At 35.4% G+C, this 27,358-nt stretch overlaps 1 protein-coding gene and 1 long non-coding RNA gene across 4 annotated transcripts in view; one reads left to right on the top strand and one right to left on the bottom strand.

Moving 5' to 3' along the window:
• MICU3 (mitochondrial calcium uptake family member 3) overlaps nt 1-19,181 on the top strand; it is a gene marked incomplete at its 5' end in the record, with an annotated part of 47,418 nt that extends 28,237 nt beyond the window's left edge. For 2 of the 3 annotated variants that reach the window (XM_084517496.1, XM_084517498.1), the window contains 6 exons: nt 967-1,062; nt 4,669-4,769; nt 5,099-5,270; nt 6,928-7,036; nt 8,003-8,160; nt 17,306-19,181. In XM_084517496.1, coding sequence (XP_084373622.1) covers nt 967-1,062; nt 4,669-4,769; nt 5,099-5,270; nt 6,928-7,036; nt 8,003-8,160; nt 17,306-17,416 — 747 coding nt within the window. In that variant the 3' untranslated portion in view covers nt 17,417-19,181. Of the gene's footprint in view, nt 1-966; nt 1,063-4,668; nt 4,770-5,098; nt 5,271-6,927; nt 7,037-8,002; nt 8,161-11,142; nt 11,218-17,305 lie in introns of all 3 variants that reach the window. The other variant, XM_084517497.1, reaches the window with a different exon arrangement.
• On the bottom strand, nt 18,671-25,882 carry LOC311435933. The gene is made up of 2 exons (XR_014692493.1): nt 25,558-25,882; nt 18,671-25,120 (listed from the first exon to the last, which is right to left on the bottom strand). It is a non-coding gene; the product is annotated as an uncharacterized lncRNA (long non-coding RNA).
• Nucleotides 25,883-27,358: the final 1,476 nt, after the last annotated feature.

The following is a 27,358-nucleotide window of genomic DNA, read 5'->3' as shown; positions in this document are numbered from 1 at the left end:
TTGTCTAATACATGTAGAACAACATGTGCTGATACAAAGAAAAAAAAATCTTATTTAGAAGATTAAATTCATTCTGTGTTTTTGACTTGCATGCCCATATGGACATTAGAGTAGGGAGTCCTGAAAATGGGAGACCTACTTAAGATTAGTTGGAGAAAAGAGGTAAATTCATGTAGTTACAACAACCCTAACCAAATTCCGATTAGCCTTCTGCTGTCTCCAGGATCATGTCCCCTAGATTCTTTGGGGGAAGAAAAAAAAAAAGCATAGATCTTTCAAGACTAATTGCAAGATAAAGGAATGCTTATAAAAAGGAAGGATTTTTCAGGCAACCAAAAATAATGCAGATCATTTCAGAGCAAAAAGGGAAGCATATTTTCCTTGGAGAAATTAAACACCCTGTTTTTCATTTATATAAGGTAAGTTTGTTCTTCATATTTGCCTAGTGTTTTCGTGATATGTATGTCGGTTAAAGTTAGGTTTGTTAGGCTTGATTTTTACTTTTCCTTATTGCTACAAGAATGTCATCCTTGTGATTGGACGAAATTAATACAGCGATTTGAATGGTGCCTTTTATATTTGGATCAGTAAGAAAATAAATTTCTTATTGTTAGACGGAAAATTAATATATTTGGCAAAACAAAATTGTGAGGAAAAACCTACAGCAAAATACAAAGTTTAGATGGCCGTTTTCACATGTACTTTTAGAAAAAAAAATCACTCTGCTTTCCCTAGCTTGCATACTTAGGGTAGATGGAGTCTGGTGATACTTTCAGCACAGCCACATTGTAAGTAAAAATCAAATAGCCATAATGGACCAGTATTGGTTTTACAAAGTGTCATATAACTGGGTAGAGATTTCACTGTGTAGAAGCAAAAGAATCAAGCCTTGTTTCTGAGGATCAATTAGGAAAGATTTTAACGTCTGTAATATGTTGTTTTATTGTGCTTCTTGAAACTCTGCAGGTTCTTAAAACAGAAGGAGAGGACCTTGTCCCCAGAAGCTACTGGGATACTTTGAGACGTAGCACAAGTCAAGCACTCTTTTCAGACCTTGCAGAGGTATAAGACAACCTCTGTCTCTGGTCCATAAACACATCGTTATTTTATCTATTTCTGTTATGATTGTTCTCATATTTCATGCATTTTGTTCCTTTTCCTTCTTTTACTTTCTTTAAATCTGAATGTTCTCAGATGAAATGGATTTGATTCCATGCAGTGCAACAACTCAAAGTTTTCATTTCCAAGTAAAGGCAAAGTTACTTTTTGAAAGAGTTGGAAAATCAAGTCCTCTTCAGTCTTTATTGTAGGAAGCATTTTCTAACATTAACAGTGACACTATTTCACAGTTAGAGAAGGTTCAGGAAACCTTTGTCATTTAGATTTGGTCCAGTGATGTGACTACTTAAATGAGAGTTAAGCCCCTTAAGGATTTAATCCCTAGGTCCTTAATGTACTTTTTATGCATGTTATTGAAGCTTATCTTCACAAAAACAGTATCACACAGTTATTGGATTGAAAAAGGAATATTTTAAGGTAACGAAAACACTTGTCAATCTTACTGAATATTACAAAATCATTATGGAGGACTAGCAATATCCCTGAGCTGTCAAATTTCCTTAGTTCTTTATATTCTAGTCAGATTCTTACTTCATGATCTACTTTCAAATACTTGAATAAGACATTTGTACTGATTGCTTAAGAGGGTCAGAAAACTAGATTATTTAGGCTTTCCTGTGCCCCATATAGAGAAATTGATTGCTTTTCTAGGAGTTGTGGCATTAGGAGTTGTGGCAACTCCTTGCTGATTCTCTCATGTTATGCTTCGTAAGCAGGATCATAATGAGAAAGAACATAGAACTGAAACAGACCTACCAAGTAAAATAGCCTTTTTCTTTGCTTCATAAACAATGTATGCTCCATATTAAAAGTAATTGGTATTTTGTCCATGCTATTCCTCTTCAGAAGCTATTCTATAACCTGAGGAGTTGGATGGACTCCTTCCAGTTTCCAAGCTAAATTTACTCATAGTTCCTTTAGTCTGTTGCCCTTTAATTTTAGGAGGGCCTTTTCACGTTTTGTTATTCTTTTACTCATGTTTGTGTCTATAAAAACAGTCATAGCCCTCAGTTTTCATTATTGCAGGCTGAACAAAACATGGTCATTGATTATTCTCTTAAGGTAGAATCTGCATTTCCCAGGTATCAAATACAGTTTCTTTGTACCTCTAACAGCTTGAATTGATCTGCTTTTGCAAAAATCTTCATGTAGTGTTACAGAACTGAGTTTTAGGCCAATATTTATAGTAATAATTCATAGTAATAATATAGTAATAGTAATCTTTCAGTGTAGTACAGATGGATCAAAAAAGTTTCATCTATTATATATGGAAATAGGTTTGGTCATTTAATTTTCTCTGATGTAAAATAGAACATTCACTTTAAAACAAATAATAAACTAATTTTAAGTGACTAAAGCTTATGTTTTTACCCTTAAGAGAGAGAACTTATATAGTCCAATGCAGAAGGAGTTTTTCATTGCCTGTAATTCTGTGGAGAAGCATACGGGGTTGAGTTTCTGGGGTGAGGTTTTTAGGGATTGATTTTTTTGTTTGTTTGTTCATTTGGTGAGGCTAGCCAAATGGGAATTGTGAAAAGACTTACAGATTTTATTTTTTAAATGGTTCTTTAGGTATGGGTGAATGCAACCTAAGTCTAATGTTTTGAATTTTTTTGCAAGATGAAAGGCTGTAATTTAACATTTGATATCTTTTCAGTGTACTTGAGGGAAATTGTTTGAATGTACTTGGGGATTTAATTGCTTACAAGACATAAGAAATCAGGGTATCTGTGTTTCAGTATATTGTGTCCTGTAGTGGAGGATAACAATATTAAAAGACAAAAAGTGATTACTTTTCTGAATTAATTTGCTCACTGACTTAACTGAAGGGTACGAAATACCTCTCTCATATATATACGCTACATCATCTTATTTCTCCCTGGAGAAGAATACGAGAATAAAGAGGAAGCTAGAGCACATGAAATATAATCTTGAGAATCCTGAAGTATACTCAAGTATAGAAATGTTTCCCTCTTACTTCTCTAGCTCTTGGGTGTTAAAAGGAAAGATTCTGTGTTTTTATTGCATCATGTTTTTCCTAGTTTTTGATTCATAAATACTATTAATGAGTAGTGTTAGTTTCCTCATTTAGAGATTAGAATAGAATAGAATAGTTTCCTCATTTAGAGTTTCTCCATTATTATAAATACATGATCTCTTCAGTTAGGAAATAAAGTCACACTTAAAGGATTCTGAGTGCTGCTTGCAGGTTTGTATAAGCTGATCTTTCCAGATTTCTGTACTTAAAATAAATCCTATATGTTTATAATCTTTCATGGTGACAAATTACTAATATTATAAGTCATCTTCTAAATACTTGCTAGGTTTCTGTACTGTATATTCTATTTTGTACTCTAAGAGTGGAGACGGTAGGCATACTTTCATAAAAATATGGTGTTGCTGATTGTCCGTCCAAGGCAAACTATTAGCAGAGACTACTGCCTCCCACCGTTTGCTTTTAAATAAGATCTTGTCTTTGTAAGAAAATGGGAGCTTGGACAGAAGTTTCTCCCTAGGCAGGTGCACAAGAAAGCTACATATATTTTTGAATTTCAAATGTTGTCAGATGTACATAAGAACAGAAGGACATTACCATGGTGGAATACTATGGCTTATTTAAGACCCTTATTTTAGTGAATCATTTTTCTAGCTCTTCAGTATATGAAGAGTCTCCTTGTAAAAGAGGTAAAATCAGTGCACATGCATTGACAGTTATGGGTAATGAATATTTATATAGTTTAAAAAAAAAAAAATGTTGCACATACTTAGAAGTCTTCCTGTAACAAATGGTCAAAATGAATTGTTTCTACTCTTCTCATGCCTTAGAAGTTGATAGTTATTTATTAAGGAAAAAGTCTTTGCAGGGACCACGTACTCTGGAGATGATTAATCTTCTTAAGAGAATAAATGAAAATAATATCCCTCCATGGAATTTTGTTTTGTTTGTTGTTGTTGTTGTTTTTTACAATTCTGTTGTTTTCAATCTCTTTTGACAAGAAAATGTGATCTGTTGTCATCTGCTACTTATAACACAGAATCAAATAATGTACACCTTGTTGATTGTTTCTGGAATATGGTTCCATACTTATTAATTATGAAATATAAAATAAGATTATATGAAGTAACTACTTTTAATGTCTTTGTAGTTGCTTAGTAGAAAGGAGAGGAAATTGTATGCAGAGGGTGTTATTCTTATGATTTACCTCAACTGACTAGATCATTTTTTTCTCAAGAGCTTCTGTTTTTTATTCTTTTTTTTCCACCTTTATCATATTAGATTAGATTGTTCACTATATTCAACCATTATATTAGATTGTTGTTCAGAGTGTTTTCTACTAAATGCAATTAACAGCCGAAAGTTCATCTGCATGAAAATTGTGTGACAAAATTAACTTTAATTTTAATACTAACATCTTTTTAATACTGTGAACGTAAAACATACAAACTTGTTTCATAGAAAGGCCTATTGTGTTGATAGTCATTCCCAGATTATACTTCTGTAACTGATCCAATAATGGCCTTTAATTTTTTTTTATTCTAATATTTAAGCGTGCTGATGATACTACAAGTTCACTGTCAGATACGACACTGCTTGTACACTTTTTTGGCAAGAAAGGAAAAGCTGAACTGAACTTTGAAGATTTTTATAGGTGAGTCTCTATTTTATGACTTGTTTGTAAAGAAATATTTATATGTTATAATTAATGTTTATTACATTACTATACATATACATTATATACATAAATGCATAAATTATATGGGATACAAATGTTATTTTTCCTCAGCACTACACATACGAAGAGCAAAATAAAACAATTAACAAAATAAAACAGATATATGGTTTGATTTTGGGGCTGATCCTGTGTGGAGCCAGAAGTTGGACTCAGTGCGGGTCCCTTCCAATTCAGGATATGCTATAATTCTATAATAAAAAGCCATGTGCTATAGCAATAAATATTGCTTCATATTTATGCTTCAGATTTATGGACAACCTACAAACTGAAGTTCTAGAGATAGAATTCCTTTCCTATTCTAATGGGATGAACACCATCAGTGAGGAAGACTTTGCCCATATTCTTTTGAGATATACAAATGTGGAAAATACATCAAGTTACCTGGAAAACATGCGCTGTAGGATTCCTGAAGAAAAGGTAACTGTTTAGCTAGGACAGCAGTGGGCCACAACACCAAGTCCCAGTGTCATCAAGGTGAAAACACCCTTGCTGGACTGAAGTTTTGAGATGCTGTCTCCAATCTCATCTGCACCAGGAATTTATTCTGATAATAATCTGTGCATCTTCCATTTTTCAGATTTCTTCTTCAATACAAAGTAGAAGAGTAAATAACATCAAATTATTTGTATTCATTATGTGATTTAATTAATAATATTTTTGAAGCTTTATATTACATTCAAGTTCACCTTAAGCAACAAAAAACATAAGACTTGAAAAAACAATTTTCTAGCAATGAGATTTTAAAAAACGTTTTTTTCTGACTTCTCTTTTTCATTGGATTCAAATCTAGCTGTATTAAAACTATAAAGTTTTAATAATGGGTCACATATATAATTATTGATGGGTGTGTGGTTCTTTTTGATGGCTGGGGAATGGAAAGGGAAGGCAGGGCTGTCTCTGTTGTACCAGATTAGGTGTAAGAGGAAGCAGTATGGGTGGGATCGGAGTTTCTATTCACTGACCCTTCCTGAGTTGCCAGTCTAGCTGTTGAGGAGTTCAGTTCTAAGTACTCTGTAAAAGGTCTGCATAGCTTTTAATATATAAAGCCAAGACAATGCAACAAAAATTGTATGAAGCTCTTTTTTTCATGGTTCCCAGATGTTTTTTGTTTAACTGAAACTATTACAAATATCAGCTTCCAAGGAAAGTCTATGAATTTTAACAGAATTTGTGCACTAATATAACAGTTTTATTTGCTGTATTAAAATATAATCTGCCCAAAGGAAACTGAACTTTTTAATTTATTTTACATAGAAAGGTATTCCTATTCTAGCAAATGAGAGGCAGGCATTAATTCAGTCCTGCCTCAATTCAAAGTGTCTGTTTAAGATTTCTTTCACAAATGATTTAGAGGTAAATTATCAGCACTTTGCATGTGTAGAGGGAAGTAGAATACCACAAGAAAAGAAAAAAAAAAAGTATGTTCTTTTAACAACTTAGCACCTTCACAGAAGAAATTTGAATTCTGATCAAAATTTAAAAGGTTGTTTGTGTTTTTTGTTGTTGTTGTTTTTTGTTTGTTTTTATTAAAGTTGAACAAGCCCTGTAATGTAAAACGTAGAGTATCAACTGAAGAGATTTACATGGCTAAATCTGGATATGTAAAACCCTCAACTTAAAGTATAGAGCTTACATTAGATCATAACGCGACTATGAATTCAGTGTATTTTTGCACACACACATAGAATTAATAGTAGTTTGCAGATTTTGAGTAGTAGACATATTCTGATACTTACGCAAACCTGAACTTCTATTCTCAGTATCTGCTGCCATATCATAAAAATCCTCCTGGAATTTTTAAGAGTGCCTTAAGTTGTGGAACAGCATTTTTGACTGTATTTTGAGTGTGAAGTACTGTCCATTGCAGTGGCAAATAGGAAAAACATCTTACATTCTTCTGGTGGCTACAATTCTTTACTTCACTAACTTCAGTGGAAACTGTTGTTTATTTCAATGAATGTAGTATCTACTATTAAATGAAGTAGACATATGTAATGGCAAGGTTTGTTTATTCACTTGTCACCACTACTGATAATTCTAATGGTACTAATACACATATTCTTTTATTTATTAGGGTATCACATTTGATGAGTTTAGATCATTTTTCCAGTTCTTGAACAATCTAGAGGACTTTACAATTGCAATGCAAATGTATAATTTTGCAAGTCGTTCCATAGGTCAGGGTAAGTATTATTAAAAAGTCAGATAATTATTGCATTTGTTGACAAAGATACTGAACTGTTGGCAAAAAGAGAGAGGAAATTGTTCTATGAGTCCTAGTTTTTAGTTTTAGCATCTAAGGTAAAATGCTAAAAAGGCTAGAAATCTAGCTTTGAAAGGGGAAGTCTCAATTATCATAAGAGATATGATAAAGCTTTACAAAATCATGTGAGTGGTAGATAAGCAGAATGCAGAAGAGTTTATCACCAAATCCTGCAATACAAGAGTTAAGAGGCACTTGATGACACTAGTGAGAGATCAGCCTAAAGCAAACAAAAGCATTTATTTACACAGTGGGTCTGTGAACTCACTGCTGTGAAGTTCATAGAAGGAAACAGTATCAGGAGGTTCAAAGAGGAATTAGACATATTTTTGAACAAATCAGTAAGTGGGCACTAAAAGAGCACATACCAGCTGAAATGCTTAACACGACAGTTGAGATGCTTGGTGAGTGCAAGATGAACAGTCATGTGAAGATGTCAAACTTGTGTGCTCACTCCAAGTAGCATCTCAGTGTGTCTAACACATTAGCACCAGTGTAGTCCTACCTTATGTGGCCTTACTAAAGGAATATATGGTTTTCTCTGTGCTCTATATTCCAAGTTCTGTTTTTGTAAATTAAGTAGATATCACCAGTATAAATGTAACGTAAGGTGAATTACAATAAAATTTTCTGATTTTGCTACATATAGTATACTACATGTGTGCTGTTGTATTTCATGCAAAATAAAGAATATCATATGTATTATTACCATTTGAGAACTACCTATTTTAGACCTGTGAAATTAAGTTCTACTTTTCATGTTTTATTATTCTTGAGTGCTTAAGTGTGAAAGCTTATTTTAAAAGTTTACTTGATTTTCCTAATCCCAAGTTTCTCAAGTTTAAATTTCTGTGTTTATTTTTCTTCTGCTATTTTCTTTATGTAGATGAATTCAAGCGTGCTGTGTATGTAGCCACAGGTGTGAAGCTTTCACCACATTTGGTGAACACAGTGTTCAAGATTTTTGATGTCGACAGAGATGACCAATTGAGTTACAAAGAATTTATCGGCATTATGAAAGATAGACTTAATCGAGGGTTTAGGGTAAGGATTTTAATTTTTGTAATTACCTTAATTGACTTCACTACTTACTTACTTTGTGATCTGAAGCATCAATATGTTGCAAACCAAATGTTTATATGTTTAAACATATGTTAGAAAAATCCTGAAGCAGTCAAACAAATCAGATAGGAGATGATCAATCCACTGCATACTGTATTTTTTTCTGTATCATTCAACTGATTGATTAGCATCAGGAGTTTTAACAAGGGTATTAATTACACCTGTTTTTTTTCAGGAAAGAGAGTTTGTCTCTCTAACTTGGGCAGTTTAGTTAAAGGTCCATCAGCTGTTTTAAAACATTTAAAATACCAAGTGTTGACAATGAGCATTGGAAAGAGTTGCAGCATATGATAGTTTAAATTTTCAAATAAAGAATTAGTGAAGTTACACTGAACAAACACTATATTCTGCTTCAAAGTTACTTTTGATAATTTAAACCTGTAGCTAACATATTAAATTACAAGAAGCTAGAGGGCAGGAAATTACTTGCAGAAAATTTTCCTAGGGAACAAGCTTGTAAATCACACATAGAACTTTGTCCTTTAGGTGAATGTATAGGCCTTACTGCCCTCTTCAGGTTCAGTGTAGTATAATACACTGTAGCAATTGTAAAGTAGCAGAAAAAAATTAAATTAGAGTATGATCAATAACAGTTGTATTGTTTTCTTCATATAACAGGTGTTAACATTTTCAACCAAGTGTAAAATTCTGTTTTTACCTACAACCTAATCCCTTAGGCATAAATTCTGAACTTTAACCTCTCTGCAAGGAGTGTATAATGGTTTCTAAATTCACATTTTGGTATATTATTTCTGTAATGTAATTTTAGTCATTTTTAATTAGGTTTCTAAATGCAATTTTAGAACTTTCTGTGATGTTGGGTCTAATAGGTTACTTGTTATTTTTGTAATATGACCTAATGTAAAAGTGTGGATAACAACCACTACATTTGTGATGAGCTTATTTTCTTGTTGGTCCTCAAATCCTTTATGGTGTGGGAATGATGACTGTTTCATAACCGTTTCAAGATGTTCAGCTATATGTTTTAATTGTTTACTAAATGTAAATGTGCAGTGTATGTTAATTTAACCAGAGCACAGTCTGCTTACTAAGCAATTCTTGTAAGTGTTTTACATGTTTCTATTTCACAAAATGCATGACAGAAATCACATATAATTCTTGAGTGTCATCCAGCACTATTTAAACTTATGCATGTGCCTTTCTTTTGCTGAGACCACTTGAAAATGTTCTAGTAGACACTATAAAAACTATGAGGGATAGGCAATGATGTTTAGACAAGTAGCACCTTCATTCATAAATGTTGAGTCTAGTTTTAATTAGATATTGGTATCTCCTGGATTGTGTAGAAGATCATGATTTGGTCCTATAGCTCAGTGACCAAAAATACTATATATATATATATACTTACATGCAGATTTGATAGATTATTCAGGGGAAAAAAGAAAAAGAAAAAAACCTTTCTTTTCACTGGTCAGTAGTACTCCAAGACAGCTACAGTACCTAACTTGTCGGTTAACCACTTCAAGAAAGGTTTTGTAAGCATCACACAAATCTGATTTTTCTGGGTGTGTGGATAGTGGTCTACGATGTGAAAACTCTGCACAAATCCTCCTTTTAAGTTTAGTAACACCTCCTTCCCCTGTATTGTTTTGGAAGGGGAACAAGAAGAAACATAAGAACCTACTGTCCAGAACCGATTGGTGGAAAGTGTTATGGAGTGCTTCCTATTGTTTGTACATTTAAAGTTGTACACTATTTAGTGTGATCAGACCAAGTAAAAATTTACTTTTTAGCTCCTACACTGTTGTAGGCTCAAACATTGTCTTGTGCTAAATCAAAACTAACAAGTCACTAATCTTTTCTTTGTTAATAACTATGTTTTGAAACTATATGAAGATTTGGTCAGTTCATTGTACAGATCAAAGAACATTATAGCTTCCACTTATGTAGTAGTTTATAGCTCCGTGGAAATCCTTGCCTTGTCAAATTTTAACCTGTGTTATCAAGTGTAAATGCCTGATTTTAATATTCAGTATCTTACAATTAATGCCTGCCCAAGTCAGTGTAGTTCCTGATTATCATTCTAAAAACATCTCAAAATAGCAGATTAAAACAGACCTATGATGTGAAGTGTGATTTCACAGTTAGCAATTTCTACTTAGTAATTCTACTTTTTTTAAAGTAGCTTTATGAAAACGTTTGCCCAGAAGAATCTTGAGCATATTACAAATCTTGTTACTAGAACCATGTATTACAAAAAAAAAAAGGGCATTCGTAATTATATAATGCAACTAAAGTAAAGGCACTTAAAGCAAGAGCAAAGAGTTACTCAAGTGTGATGAAACTGGAATTCTGAAAGGTCTGTGTCCTGTTTGTCCTATTTAAAAACTGAGCCATAAATTTTTGAACTTGATGTCAGGTGCTACCCCTTATAGAAACATTATAAATGTTCATTTTAACATGTATTTGAAGTATGGTTTTGAGAAAACAAAATCTTAAAGAGTTTATCAAATGAAATTTCTCTCTTTTTGGAACACAGTATCATAATCTGAGACTTTTTATGGTTTTACTATTTTGAAGCACACTAGTATATAATCTGCCATCAAGTGGTCAGTTAGAGTATTGCCATAAACTTAAAATGAAAAGCTTCTTTTCTGATTGCTGTTTGGTTTAAAAGTTATTTCCTTTTTTTTTTTTTTTTGTTTAAAAATATCCAAGTAGATTCCCCTTCCTTTATAAATTAAATTTTTAAACTGAAAGATTCAGTCCTTGATGACTAAATGATAAAGGTTTTACCTAACAAATACAATACTGTATCTTCTAGTTATTCATCACTTAAAGCCATTTTTTTTTTGTATTTTCATGATACTGTTGTCTTATGCTTAACTGGCTGCCTTCACATGTTGTCTGCATCTGCGCACTTCTCCATCTTCTGCTCCACAGGGCTACAAACCTATACAGAGGTATACTACTTTCAAATCCTGCGTGAGGAAGGAACTCTATAGCAGATAAATTACGGTATGTGTTAGCTGCCCAGTCTGAGTGTGCTGGCATGCTTGCAGGAATGGCTGAATGTTAAACTGTCACTGCGTTGTTTCCCATCTCAGAATTCAGGAGTTAAGTTATCTGATTGTAAGCAATGTAGTAGCTCCAAATGTCATGTTGTGTTTTTGACTGAAGTGGTAGGATTTTATTCTGGAGTTGGCAATAACTAATTCATGCTGTCAATGTTTTGTAAGCCAATTGCAACTTTGTGCTATGTTTGGAATAGGGAAAACCATTCTTTCCTAGTTTCTGTTACTGTTTTCTGTCTGTCCTGTGATCATCTTTTCAGTAATTTCTCAGGTACGTAGAGCTAATAAATATTTACCAAGCAAATTTTTCTCTCTGAGGGCCAATAAGTAACTTGATTCTTCTTTGATTTATACAGTTGCTTTTGAAAACAAAAATGTGGTTTGGGCACAATTTATTCTACATCAGAAGTGTTCAAAAATAGGCACTGTGACCGCACATGACCACCATGGCTGTTTCTGTGTATCCACCACATGAATATTCATTCTTACAATTAAATTGTATTGTGAAGTGTAAAAAATGCAGTTTAAATATTCGGGAGACATATTGCAAAACCACTCTGGACACAGCAGAAATGTTTGTTTGAATCTTAAACTCCCTTGCATTAGGCAAGAGTTTGCTCCTTTGCAATTGATGGTTTTGGTGCCAGCACCTTTTTCCTGTTTATGTTTATAGGCTTTGCAGCAGTTGCTAATGAAGAACATTAGCAGCGGCTAATATAGGTCCCAGATTTATTATTTTGCAATGGGGAGGAACAAAGAGATGTACCAAACAAAACCCCATAGCCAGTGGTGTGTGAGTGAACCAGTGGAGTAGCCAATGCATCTCACGTGCTTTTGACTCGGATGTTTTGACTATGGCTTCCCCAATGTTTTAAATTCTGAGGAATAATATTAAGCTGAGATTTCTCATCTAATTGATCTTTAAAGATCAATTGAAGATATCAAGAAGACATGTCTGGATGTCTCAGGTTTAAATATTTCTTCCCTAACTTTTAAACAGGCAGGAAAGCAAACAATATAGGTTCATTCATTAGGATTTCCTTGGATCCTGTTTATCAGAGGTGGTGGCTGGCTTCCAGCACAGTGGCAAATCAAGTCTTTAAGAATGAGAGGTGTGGTCCATTTACTTGTACTGGTAGCCCACCAGCTCACCAGTCCCTCAGATGTTTTTCTTTTGTAGATGCCTGTGCAAGATAGGGAAGGGAGAGAGAATAATACTTAAACTACTGACACATCCCCATGGCATGTGTCCCAAGCTGTCGTCTTTAGTACTTTTTGTACTTTTTTCTTTTTCCAATGAAGTGTCACATCTTTTGAGAAGGATGCTTTTTTGAAATGCAGTATTACTATTACTAGCTAGCTTGGGGCATATCCAGGTTTGTGCAGCTGATTTGTCTTCACAGAAGAACATGAGTTCCATTTCATCTGCATACACGATACTGTTACATTAGAATAATAATAACCATAGGATTATTTCTTTATTATTTTGATTAATTGTTAACATATAGTTAGTATAACCTAAATATTGAAACATTTTACTAGTACGTAAGGAACAAAAAAGGAGAATTGATCTTAACAAAGTGTCTAGTTTCTCCAGCCAATTAATTTCTATTAATTATATAGCTATATTATAGCTATAATGTAGCTATATTATGTAGCTATAAATAGCTAATGAAATACTTGGATTACTAAAATGTTGGTTTAGCTCAACAATCACATAAGAGGAAATTTGTAGCTTCAGGTAAAATGAGTGTAACTTAATCTCTTTTAAACTTTGACTCTTTCAGAATTTCCTTTCTTATTTTCCCATATCTTTAAATATCATGCTGTGTCTTTTTGTCCCCACTAATTCTGCCATTGATTAGGTTGTTTTTGTTGTTGTTGTTGTTGTTGTTGTTGTTTTTTGTTGATGTTTTTTTTTGTTTGTTTGTTTGTTTTTGTTTGTTTTTACGTTTTACATTGCCAGGTACAATCTGCATTGTAATTGCGCAAGTGTTGTTTAAACTCTGAACTTCTCAAGATAGCGAGCTGCTGTTACAGGACATAGGCAAAACATTATACATTCACGATGCTTTCCTGATACCTTCAGTGAAGGTTATGTGGCTGACTGGAGCAAAATGAAGTGACACAAAAGAATCCAATGTCTAATCATCATGCCTAATAAAATCAGTTTAGTGGCAAAAACAGAGACTGTGATAAATGCATCAAGTTTACATACCTAGACATCTTGACAGAGTCTGAATTCAGACAATAAATTGAGTGTTAAGATAGAGTAAACTCTAAGAAGAAAACATATATTAACATATACAGATATTTGCACACATACACGGTGGAGATATATAAAGGGAGATTTTATCTGTATTTTGTCTGTATAAAGTCACTCTAAAGGGAAATTTTTGAAGTTGAATAATGGAATAAATGGAATAATGAATAACAGTACACACTGGGAGACAGCACGGAGAAAACAAAGTCATTCCATGTGCAGTTCCATGATCACAGGCAGCCTCATGATAGTAGTGTAGAGATGCTGGTTAATTTAGCCTGCTCTTGCCACCTAGAACTCCTGAGTGATGGAATACTTCTGGTATCAAAAGCTTGCTTGTGTAGGACTATATCAGATGCACATTCCTTGTGGAGTGAAGAATGTGGTATAAGCCTCATACGTGTAAAATTCCTTCTTCCCTACAGACATGTTGGTCAGCCACTGCTCATCACTTGAGTAACTGCTCCTTGTCTCTTGCGGTGGATTACGTTAACATCTAGTTGTTAGCTCTTCTGAGTTCCTTTAGTGTAAAATGTTACATAGCTTATAATTTGATGTTATAAGTATGTCTTAAAGATAGTTACAAACTTTTGTGATGGAAACTTTAGTCAAAATATTTAAGAAGTGGTTTAGAGTTAGCTACTGGGGAGAAAGTAAATTTGTCTTTGCTATGCAGTGTGAGGTGAAAGTGAACGAAAAAGAATTATTTTCTATTTTGTTTTTAAATGGAAAAGAGAATGAAGACTGATTCGTTGGGGATTTGAAATTGTAAAGTTTCAATTGTTAATTAAATTCCAGTCTGATGTACAATTTCTGATGTACAGAATGGAACAAAACGCAGAACACAAATTATGCAAAATACAAAAATCTGCTGCGACCGCATCCCAAGATTAGATACAGTGTGGTTTCACTGAATTTTACTTTGTTCCAAATGTAAATGTAAAGATTATTGTGCTTCGATATACTTTCTGTGGTAAACTTAGAACTCTGATGAAAAAAATGCAGATTTTTGGCATACTTACCACTGATTATACCACAGTTTGAACTGGCACCCTGAAATGGGATAAACAGTTCATTGTGCTGAACTGTGCATCTCTCTAAATTGCACAAATGCCATTTGCTTCACAGCGTAAAGAATGTTATACCCTTATAATAAATAATGAAAACCTGTCCTTGGGGATTAATTATACAAGCTCCCTGTGATCTAAAGAGCTGACAATGTTGTTGGAGAGCTTGTCTTTCTACATTGTTCTTGCTGCAGGGCACAGAACCTGGCTTGGCATCAGCAGGTGTACTGATTTGTATGTACTGTAGGGAGAACAGGAAAAAAAAAACTTTACTAAAGAATTGATGAGTAGAGTTGAGAGGAGGACTGTACTTTAAACGTGTTAAGAAAAGGCTATCCATTAAATTTTTAACAAAACCTTTCCAGAGTTAATTAGAATCACAGCATCACAGAATGGTTTGGATAGGAAGGGACTTTAAAGCCCACCCAGTTCCAACCCCCTGCCGTGGGCAGGGACACCTCCCACAGCCCCATCCAGCCTGGCCTGGAGCACCTCCAGGGGTGGGGCATCCACAGCTCCTCTGGGCAACTCGTGCCAGTGCCTCACTGCCATATAGTAAAGAATTTCCTCCTTACATCCTTACATCTAATCTTCTTTTAGTTTAAAACCATTATTCTTTCTCCTATCACTGCAGTCCCTGGCAAAGAGTCCCTCTCCATCTTTCTTTTCATTTCTGAAGCAGGATGCTAGAGGCCAACTACATCAGGAATTCTAATCCATTCAAACATGCTGTTTGATAAACTGTTTCTGTATTCAGTAACTGTAATAGGTATTTAAGCTGTTAATTCTGATTGTATTGACTTTTACAGTATTGGCATAAATACTCTGTCACAATTGTAAAACTAGAAATGGAGATGTATATCCCAATGATTTATTCAATACCTTAAGATTTTTGGATTACAAAAACTGTTTGTTAGATTATCTGAATTTTGTGGGGTTTTACATTTTCTAATTAAGTGGGTTTTTTTGGTTTTTTTTAGGAAGTAATAGTAGGTAAAACAGAAATGGGAATGGTTGGGGAAGGAAATTTCATTTTGAGAAAGATGTGAAAGACTTAAGCATGAATTTAGAACCTCAGTTTTATTCATACTTCAACAATAAATTACTATCTTCGGTCTTCTGGTTTGTCATGTAGTTAATACTTCAAAAGCTGTTAGTTTCCATACTTTACTAATATACAATAGTTGAATACCTCTATCAGAAGAGAGAACTTTTAAAAATAAAAAATAAAAACAGAAGTAGCCTGGTGCTAAACTCATCTCCAAAGCAGAAGTAAGAAGTGTGGGATAGCCACACCTTAGTCACTTTGACTTCTGTAACTGCCAGTTACATTTGTAGACTTGGTACTAAAAACCCTTAGTAGACCTGAGTAGACCCTTAAAAACTTCTCTGGATACAGTGGGAGGAAAATATTCCACTGGAATAGGAAGATATCAGAAAGCAATGTGACAAGATGTTTCTTCTGTAAGTTTAGTACACTGAGAGTAGATACAACAAAAATGTATACATTTAGAAGTAGGTGAACAGTTCGTGTAGTTTAGCATTTCTCTTACAGATTTTCATGAACATTTCTCTGAATCTGTTTAATAAAATAAAAAGTAAATGCATATCTTAAAGCACCAGTTAATCAACTGAATGTGCTTTTGTTAAATAATGCAATGCATTGTACAAGTAATGTATTTTTAAATAAAATTGACCATAAATTACATATTAATATAAGTATTATTTCTAATATTTCATTTAAAGTCTGTGATATATACTGCTGTGGATTGGATTGTTTTCTGAGTATTTACAACTTCTGCATAATACTTTATGATTTTAATTATACACCACGAGTAATAAGAATAGTAATAACGATATTTGGGAATATAGGTTTCATTCTGTAATGGGTGGTATTGTGCGATGGCATGATATTTTTCACAACTTCACTTAGATAACCAAAACAAGCAGTCTCTCACCTTGACTCTGTAACCATTTTCCTGTAGATGCTGAGGGATTACAATTGAAAATTACTTGAAAATGCTTCTGACTCATCAACAGTTGTTCCTCCCTTAGCTTCTTTCCCCAGTTGCTATCCTGCTCTGTCTTTGTGTACACACTATCAAAACAGGCTTGTGAAATTAGGTATAGTGGAAGAAATAAGGATGCCTGCAGACAACATACAGGCTATTTAGTCTCCCAGGACAGGCTTTGGCCATTATTCCTCTCCATTCAATGGGCATTTGAGCTACAATGCAGTTTAGGTTTAAGGTAACCTAGTATAAAGAAGCTTTCATATCATCTACCTTTTGTTGTATTTGGCTTTTGTTAATCCCTCAGTTTCATGAACATGAATAGCTGTCTATGTTCATGCTAGAGGTGAGCTTTTTTGGTGCAGTGTCAACATGAAGAAGGAAGAAACAAAACTATATAGAGAGTAGGAGACACGTCTGAATGAATAGGAATAGTCCTTTACTACAGCTTTTAATATAAATAGGCTTTGGTTGAATGCTGTGTGCTGTGAGGTGAGGATGTTTTTTGAAATCTTACCCTACCTAAAGGTTTATAACCCTCATTTTAGGTACTTTTGAGCCATAAAAGTATTTGATCTTTCATTATTTTAATATTAAATCATATATCTGGTTTGTATGAGTCTGAGTAAAATTTAATGTAGTATCAGAGCAAAAAACATCTTTTTTCAGTTCTGTTTTCACTTTTCACAGGAGAGTCCGAAGTCTGGTTGGAAGGAATATTATTCTTGCGTGATGACTGTAACCAGTGAACATCTCAGAGATCTATGGAAGCAATTTCGGAGACGAGATATGCTAAGATAAAGAAAGAAATAAGGATTATGTGCACTGGCTAGAACTATATTTATTCCTATAAATTCTGGATGAAGAACAAGCTAACCCGGGTGAATTGTGAATCTTCAGCTGTGTTAGAAAACAGAGGACAACTTTTCCACTAAAAGTACTGGTTATGAACCCTTACAACCAGTTTTCAGTGTGTATTTATTTAAATGACAAACTATCCTCTGATTGGCAGAAGTCTTTTTTTTTTTTTTTTAAAGATCACGTTTTGAATATTTGTCATTATTTTGAGATATGTTTGTCACGTAAAGGAAAACAAAAAAGAAGGATTACACCTGGGTAAGCAAACGTTTTGGCAACGAACAGAAACTGCCCGTATCAACTTAGACTGTGAATTTGCTTTCAGAAGAACACTACTAAATGTTTGCGCTGAATTGGAAATGAGAGTGTGTTATGTAGCATAACAATTACATACGAGTTGAATGTACAAATTAAACTCTTAGAAGCTATAACAAAGCAGTTATTTTGAAAATGGTAATAATATTATGGTCATAATGTGAAAGATAGGTATTTACCTGAGAGAGGTACTGTATGGACTATAATGTTGAGATTCTCTAAGTCTTACTATTATTTTTATTAATTTATCTTTTAAAAAATTATATTGATTTTAACATATCTTACAAGCAATATGCTGAAGGAAAGTCAAAATATTCAAATTCATGTTAAGTAACACTTCATAATATTTATTCTAAACTGTATTTCCATATGTATAAATTCACTTATAATAGAGTAAAATTTCATGTGTTCTTGTGAATAGTGCACTTTTATATGAAGTAAGACATGGTATTGAGTAGAAATTGTTGTCATCTAATTTGCTACTCTGGAATGCAGCATCTGGAAAATGGTTAAATAACTTGTGTTTGTGTCAAACTAAAAAGCAAAAGAAAACATAAATGCATGCAGCAGCTCAGAGTAATGCTCAGTTATATTATTTGATTATTATGCATCAAATATTAGACATAAATTGGGTTTTAATAAGGTGATGGAGACTACAGACAGTCAGTAGCCACCATGACCTTTTATGTCCTGTATGTTTAGGTGTTACTGAAACAGTCATAGGGACATTGTTATATTTGTTTTTTCTGTTCTCTATTTTTTTTCTTTGCAATTCAGTAGCAGTGTTTTTTCTTACACCCTTTCAAAATGATTATTATGTGGTGTGAATTAGGTCTAAAGAAACATGAACACAATTTTTATATCATACTTGAACAGGTTCACTGGATCCTAACTAAATCTGTATATGTTTAGGAACAGTCTGTGCCTTGAAAGATTTCTATCTGGATAGACACACTTTAAAACTAATGTCAACAAATTAATGTTACCAGAAAGGCAAGTATTTTGTTTGGTTGACAAGACAAAACCAAAATAATGGTTTTAAATCTTCTATTACTCCGAGTACTTGTAAGCAAACATTTCAAAATTATGTTTAGTGCATGTTGTTTGAATACCATCTTAACATTGCATGCAAGTGGAAAAGATGTATAGCATCTGTGGAAGAACACCTAAGTTCATGAATACTTAATTTATCATAAGAATTATCTCTATTTAAAAATCATAACAAAATGAAAAGCAGGCTGTTTTTTAAGAAATTCCACTTCGAAGATTAAAAAAAAAAAAAAAAAAAAAGCTAATTAGAATGTCTCTTTAGGTGTGGTTTTAATCTAAGAAAGAGCCAGTTCAGAAAGCTTTTGGAAGATGCTATTTTAATTCATGATAAATACTTACCAAATTTCCAACTTGACATGCTTAAACCACTGGCAACAAAAATCAAAAAAGATTTGTATAGAGGTTCTTGAACTGACACAACAGAACATGGATAAGCTGCAGTCCCCGTGTGATCATTTAGGGAATCATTGGTATTCAATGTATCATCTTGGTACGCAGAACTGTCTCACTGCTTCTTGTCAGTGTATGTGAAACCCAATTTGTTACTTCAGCAATGAAGGACAAAAAATGGGAAGAAAGGATAGGGAGTTATTGAAGGAGTTCCCCTCCTTCATCTTCAGTCCCTGCTGCCTGCTCACAGTGGTCCTCGCCGCGGAGAAGGCAGCAGCACCATCATCATTTGGCTCCTCCACTACCCTAGGCAATAGTGCACTTTGCTTTTAAGGCTGGCTAGAGACAATTTTATCATTTTTCTATATATATTTCCTAACTGTAGGCACTTAATATAAAATAGAATGTGAAAATGTCAGATTAGTTTTTAAGAGTATTTTTCTTGTGTTTAATAATAATTTATGTAATGTAGAATATGAAGATACGCATATAATATTCTTGTTTATTTCAAAATAAATGCACTTGAAACTTATTTTCTTTGCAGTATATATCATTCTTCTGTTATTGATCTTTATTTTGTGTAACATGGGTGTGCAAGTACTTTGCATTAGAACATCTCTTCATCACAAGGCAGTTGAAAACAAAGTATTAAGGGACATGCCATCTGCTGTGGGGGCACCCCTCAGATAGGCAGCAGTCAGTGTGCTCAATAAAAGCTTATTCAAAATCCTCCAAATTCCTGTCAGACAAGAAAATGTATATGCTGCAACTAAATAAAAGTTGAGAAACTGAAGGCTTTGATGTTTTTAATCCAGCTCTCGGTCTCTTCCATGAATTAAGAAGACTGTAACAATGCAAAAAGTTATTTAGTGGATGCTAGGAACTACTCGCTGAGGCCCTGTGCAGCTGTAAATTCTGATAAAATGGTAGCTGCTAAACCCCACAGCTTTGTGCTTCTAGCTTCTGTCTGAGCTCTGATGAATTCCTCCTTCCCAGCAGAATATCCTGTACAGCATTAGCTGCTCCCTGCTAATCTTCTGATGGCTAAAGTCACACTGGCAGATTCTCTCTGTGCACATTTTGACAGTAACTTGGTTCCAATTATGTTCACCACAAATTTATGCACTTTCTTCTAAAGTTATCAGGCTGAAGAAGAAGAAATATGAGCTAATGGTGACTAACACCATATTGTTGGTCATACTGCCTGCTTTTTTTTTTTTACTTGGTTGCCTCTTTTCCTAAATATCAGGATAAGAATGCATTCAAACAAAATGAGAATAAAACAATAGAGGAATGTTACACTTTGCTTTGATTCAACATTGCATTATCGTCTCAAAGTAATGAGCCATTGTGCTCTCTTGTCCCTCTGGGGACACGTTTGAAACAGTTTCTGGCAAAAGAAATACAGGCTAATACTTGCAGATTGAGAAAAATCAGACCAAAATCTGACTATTCCAAAAATCAATCTGAAAAAAAGAATATAGCAGTATCAAGTCTGAACGCCCCTTAAAATCAAGCCAAAACTAATCCATTTTCTTATATATGTGAGGTCTGAATGTTCAATACTTTTTCCCAATATATGAACATTCATGAAAGCATTTGTTTGGCATCCTGAACCTGTCAGCAGATGGTGCCCTTGGATATATTAAGTTCTTCTTACACACAAAAAGACTATTAAATACATGGAGCATGCTTTAATCTTGAATGAGTAACGTTAATTTATACCAGTACGTTGACTTACAAATTCTTCTTACAGGAGAACATCACTAGAAAACAACTAGAAAAATTCCATAAGAATATTAGTATCCAGTTGAAAAATTGTAATATAAAATACCTAATCTGTATGTATAAATATGCATATGAACTGCAACTTATTAAACTTTCAAGTTTTAGTAATAAGCTGCTATTCATTTATTCATATAAGGAAACAAGTTATTACTCCTGGTTGCTTTTTTTTTTTTTTTTTCCAGAAAGTAGACAGAGCTGAGTTACCTACTTATACATCCACTTTAGTTTAAAAAATAATTGAAATTAATATCACTGCAGAAGAACTTTACCTGCTCCTGTTTCATTGCAAACTTTTAATTTACAGTTTCCTTCTTAGATTGATAATCCTTCTCCTTTTTAAACAGCTATAGCTATTAGCCATGCTTTTTTAATAACTGATTTTACCAGTAAGCAGTTTAGGTGATATGCCTGAGGTTGTATTTTCTGGTTGGAAAGAATGAAGTCATTTCATTCTAATCTTGAATTAGAAGCTACAACCTCAATTCAAGAGAGGTAATGCTGTAAGGAGGAAAAAAATAAAAATAAAAAAATCAGGTATTCAAATCTCTGCAGTATTATACTGAGCCACATATGCTCTTTAACAAATGCACACAGAGAATTGCACAATGTCCAGAAATACTGCAAACCATTTAAAATCAGCAAACAAACTACACTGCATAACAGGTCAGCCGTGAGTGATGAATGTGTTTGGGGGAATAAACAACACATTGAAAAAATTACTGCTGAAAGTGACAGAAGAGTGGGTGGATAATAAGCCTAAATACAGCTTTGAACAACATCCCTGAGGGCAGACTCTGCAAATACAGTATTATATCAGTCTGGAACAGCAATCAGGAAATCACCAGGAAAGATTTCATTACTTGAAAACTAGCTAAATGAGCCTCTCCCGTGGAGAGCCGGGCAAATTTCCACACGCTGGAAAGTGAAAAAGAACATCAATAAAGCTTACAGCAACAGTTAGGTTTGGTATGCAAACAGTTGTAATTTATTAAGTACCTAGATAGGGTGAAGGAGGAGCAAGAGGGTGAATACCTGTGGGCCAGTGGTTCAATTAAAACATGTCCTATGGCTAGAATAGTTAAGACAGGAGTGGCTATCACATGGCTTTTCTTATGCAGCTGAAAACCACAAATGGCAGATGGTACTTGAGTCCAGCTGGGATGCAACATGCATTTTCTAATTGGTTTCTTAGGAAGGAGACATTGCAGAGAGATTTCTTCTTCCATGTGCAGCAAGCGCGCTCCATCTCCCAAACACTGGAGAGAAGCAAGCAGCACATTGCCTGTTGTGAAGGTCAAAGAACATCACTGCAGAGCCACTGGTTTGTCTAATTAGCAATGTGTGTCAGCTTGTCTGGGTGTCCTGTGTTGATGCAGATTCCTGCTTCTACCTTTTTGTCTGTGTATTGCACTGGTGTGAAGGCAAATAGTTATCCTCCTGTCCTGTTGTCCCTCCTTCTCTTCCTGTTCCACTTCATGTGTGGGACAACTGGTGATGGAGAAATGATTCCATCATAGTGGATTGGTTACACAAAGGAGAAGATGTTCATAGTCTATAAGCCATAAAGATTCTCTGAAAGAAGTACGTATAAGAGTATTTTTCATGTGTGTTTATCTAGCACTCACTGTATTCTGTATATACCTAGTTCAGGAGTTTTTAATTGACCAAATAAACATTATTTTTCTAAAATACTGTACTTAAAATTAAATTAAAACTATTATGAGACTGTAGGAAGAATAACGCTTTATCACTTTCAAATGATTTTAGCATTCAGTAAATCTGTGATGTTAAAAGGAGCTCATGATATGAAGTCTTGTTATTTCACACTCGGTTGTTGTAATGGTAGTCCTAAGAGTTCAGGGAAATTTTATAGCTGAAATGTAATGAGCTAGTACACATGTTGTATTTCCAGCTACTTATTGTAACTCATGAGTGGGCTGTAAATGTGAACATCTATGGCCAGCCTTAGATATTAAATCCTCAGGAAACTAAATGAATGCTGAATTCCCAATCTAAGCCTGACAAATGCTCTCTTACTGCAGTACTCTGGTATTTAAATCACATGTACATTAACAAGAACACTGTCAATTTACATAAATGTTGTTCTTCAAGTTATTTTCTTTTGTGGCTCATCTTGCTTTTTTTTATTATTATTATTGTTTTGAAATTTTATGACCATTCATACTGGTACAAAACTGAGCTCTGAAGAGGCTTTTTATGCCAAATTATCAATAATAGATTGTTTCTCTCTGCCATATATTAAACATTCTCCTTTGCTTGACGTTTCCTTCTATTTTGCTGCTTTTACTTTACAAGGTTGATTATATATATTAATTATTTAATTATTAATTGACATTTCTTGTTTCAAAGGGTTGATATGCTTGACATTTCCTTCTGTTTTGCTGCTTTTACTTTACAAGGTTGATTATAAGAAACTGCTTAGCACATCTTAAAATACATTCAGGATGCCAGTGTAATTTCATTAGATGTCTACATATTATATGTATCTCCTATGGTTTGTTCCATCTGGATGACTTGCTAAGATCAGAAGTCCTAGTACATTTTGTCACTTCCCAAATGCACCACAGTGCTCTGAACTGCCATCCATACACAGTGGACATTGTAGAAATGCAATAATTTGCATATCAGGGAACTCTCCATTATCAGCAACAACTGTGATGTAATTCTTCATCTAAAGGTGGTGCTCTCAATGAAATTGAGCCCCCCCAAACTTGCACAGGAGTATCTTCCATATTTTTTACTGCATGCTAGGACATAAAGGTGACTAGTGTTGAACCAGAATGACCATGATTTTGGATCTCTAGAAAACACTGCATTACAATAATAGCTATGTTAATAATTATACTAAACAGTGAAGTCCCAATTTTTGTAGAATCTGAGCAGCAAGAGGAGAATGGTACTGGCCATTAAAAAAGAAAGCCAGACTACAGAAGTCCATTTCCGTGAAGGGGCAATACAATTCCTCTATTCCTCTAACCAGAAATTGTATGATATAATTTGAGGTCTTTGTAACCCTTCATCTTTTTGTTCCCACATCTCTGGCAACCTGCCACCTCTTTATATAAATAGTTTTGTATAACTACTATTATCATAAAGAATTAATTACTATGTTACATAGTGTTCTCCTTTTCGCATTGTTCCCTGGCATCTGTTTTTGTCTGTCCTGTATCCTTGAAGGCATTCTAAAATGGTTTAAAGGAGAATTCTAATGTCATGAGAACTGTTTTCCTAGCATACATACAGCAGCATGGCAGGCGCTGTCTGAACACTTAAGGAGCTGTAAGGAAACATAAGCCAAGGCAATAATGTTCCTTTTTCCTGTACTCTTCATAAACACGAGGGGACAAAGAGTTGGATATTGTAACATTAAAAAAATAGGCCAAACATGCAATGTATGTATGGTGACTGGTAAAATAACACATACTATTTATATAATAGTAATAGTATTAAGAAGCTTTCCATAGACACCCAGGTACAACACAAAATCTTATTCCTACTTATGTATACAGTTTCCAGTAGCTATTCCCTAGAAAAACTCAAAACACCAGGTGCCTTTTCTGAGAGAGGTCCCTCTGACTTACTTCCAAGTATGTATCTGAAAAGACATCAGCAGGATTAAATTGCTATGATAGGGAATACCTATCATAGAGGCTCATTTAGCTAGTTTTCAAGTAATGAAATCCTTCCAACTTCAGGTGCCAGCCAAGCTGAGATGACAGCCAGATCTGGGGACCAGCTCACCTTCAGGACTGCTCTGTGTCATATGGAGCAGCAGAGTTCTCACACAACCCCTTTTCCCACCCCTTTGTTTTTTATTCGCAACTCATTTACACATGCCTTTTATTGTGTCCCCCCCCCCCCCCCCCCTCAGCTTTCCCTCCTTTTCTCTCCCGTCCTCTGCAGCATCGCATTGGCAAAACCACAGGATGACACGGGCAGTCTTCCCGCTCTGTCATCTTCCTTTCACAGAAGGACACTTTCCTCAATACCTCAGACGCTGCTTTCTACTGGTGGCGAGGAAGATCGATTCTCCCAGTACATGGACCTCTTCCAGAACTTTCTCCGCAGCCGAGACACGCAGGCCTGTAGGGAAGAGGAGAGGCTTTCTTCGTACTGCTTTTGACCCACGTGCTGTGAGAATGGATTTCTTTTATAAACAGCACAGGCTCGTGACTTCCGCTTAGTGAAAGTCATGAGAATGCCACCAGTATCTCTCCCAGTCCGTTTCTACTTACCGCAAGGCATAATTTGAGTTCACTTTAAGGCACCTTTTTCACACTGCCTGATGTTCAGCCCTAACAAATAGTTGAGAACATTCCTGGAAGGCAGGCTTACCTGTAAGCACTGGAGCTTCTGAGTCGGTGGGGTTTTATTCTTATTTACTATTGCTATTCTTATGTTTTTAAGGGCTGGAAAGGGAGCTTAGAATCCACATAACTAGTTTCACTGAGAACAGACAAGGTGAAGGAAGTACTCCAACTCCTCAACATTAAAGAACTGTAGAACCCAGGAACACTTACCTGCCAGCTTCTGAACCTGAGTCGCTTCCACACTGCTTCACAGGGAAGTCGCACCACCAGGGTTCTGCTGTACTGAGAAGGCACCACCAACATAGCTAGCTCATAGAGTCACTAAAACTATTTCACAGAGTTGGTTAAGAACATGAAACAAAAGCAGCCTACTGGGGAACACTGAGCCCACCACCACAACAGCAGAAAAGCACCCTAGACAACCTGAGCCTCAAACTCCCCCTGAGAAGGCAATTACCCACAGCTCCTCAAGCTTCCTTTATAGCAAAGGACAAATGACCCACACCTGCCAGGTTTCACTTCACAAGGGTGGAGCCAAGAGACCTTGTGGAATAGGCTCCTCTACCTGGCTTCAGTCTTTTAAAGTCAATTGCTCCTTATCACTAACAGAAATAACCTGACAAGGGGCTTAGTGGTTAGAGATGACCTAACGAATTAACTACAAAAGGTGCACAAGGGTCATATTTCTGTTAGTCATTCTGTCAGGAAAATTAGTACAGAGCCTGTTAAAATAAATAAATAAATAGATAGGTAGACAGATAGAGAAATCAAAGAAATCAAAGAAAACAAATAAAATGACCTTAAAGGCAAAGTTGCTATCACAGATTTTCATCTGTCTAGTCACGACAGATAAAGAATATAGCAATCAGAATTACTTTTCTTGGAATTAATGTTATTTAAGTCTGCTTTTCTGAGATGTCTTCCTTATGCAGGACTTTTCAAAATCTAGCCCCGTGACCTCCGACTACACTATTTACTTCCGCTGCGTATAAGCTATCACGTATAAATCCTCACGTATAAATCCGGATCCTCACTCACTATTCAGGTCAAAGACTGGGCTGAAGGTCTGGGCTTTGATTTGGTTACATGCCCACATTGCTGTTTCCTGGCAGGTCATGGGAAGAAGATTGGCTGGCTTGGGGGAGCTTCCGTACACGTGGCTTTTAGGCTGCGGCCAAAGTGTTCCCCTAGATCTGGAAGTCTGAAGAGGGTTGCAGTCTCCAAGCTCAGATACAACCCCATGTTAGTCTGGCGCAACTGATTTTTGTGTTCCTTGCACTGGCTCTTCCTTCACCTCCTCTTCAGAAGCAAGGACACGCGTCTCTTTTGTGCTCCTTCGTTAGTAAACAAACCAGGATAGATTAAAGCCTCTTTCTTCAAGTCAGTAAGATACTGGGCTACAGAGATGGCGAAGGGCCTAGAGGGGAAGACGTATGAGGAGCGGCTGAGGTCACTGGGCCTGTTCAGCCTGGAAACGAGGTGGCTGAGGGGAGACCTCGTCGCAGTCTACAGCTTCCTCGCGAGGGGGAGTGGACGGGCAGGTACCGATCCATTCTCTTCAGTCCCCAGTGATAGGACCCACGGGAATGGTGTCAACCTGCGGCAGGGGAGGCTTAGGCTAGACATCAGGAAGAGGTTCTTCACTGAGAGGGTTGTCGCACACTGGAACAGGCTCCCCGGGCAAGCAGTCACTGCACCAAGCCTGTCGGCATTTAAGAAGCATTTGGACTGTGCACTTAGTCACGTGGTCTGAACTTTTGGGTAGACCTGTGTGGTGCCAGGAGTTGGACTCAATGATCCAGTTTTGGGCCCCTCGCTACAAGAAGGACATCGAGGTGCTTGAGCGGGTGCAGAGAAGGGCGACGAAGCTGGTGAGGGGCCTGGAGAACAAGTCCTACGAGGAGCGGCTGAGGGAGCTGGGCTTGTTCAGCCTGGAGAAAAGGAGGCTCAGGGGTGACCTTATTGCTCTTTACAGATACCTTAAAGGAGGCTGTAGTGAGGTGGGGGTTGG

The sequence above is a fragment of the Aythya ferina genome (assembly GCF_964211825.1).
Source record: "Aythya ferina genome assembly, chromosome: 4".
In the NCBI taxonomy this organism is placed as follows: domain Eukaryota; kingdom Metazoa; phylum Chordata; class Aves; order Anseriformes; family Anatidae; genus Aythya; species Aythya ferina.
The sequence above is the reverse complement of the archived record's forward strand: the minus strand, read 5'-3'. Positions and strand labels throughout refer to the sequence as shown.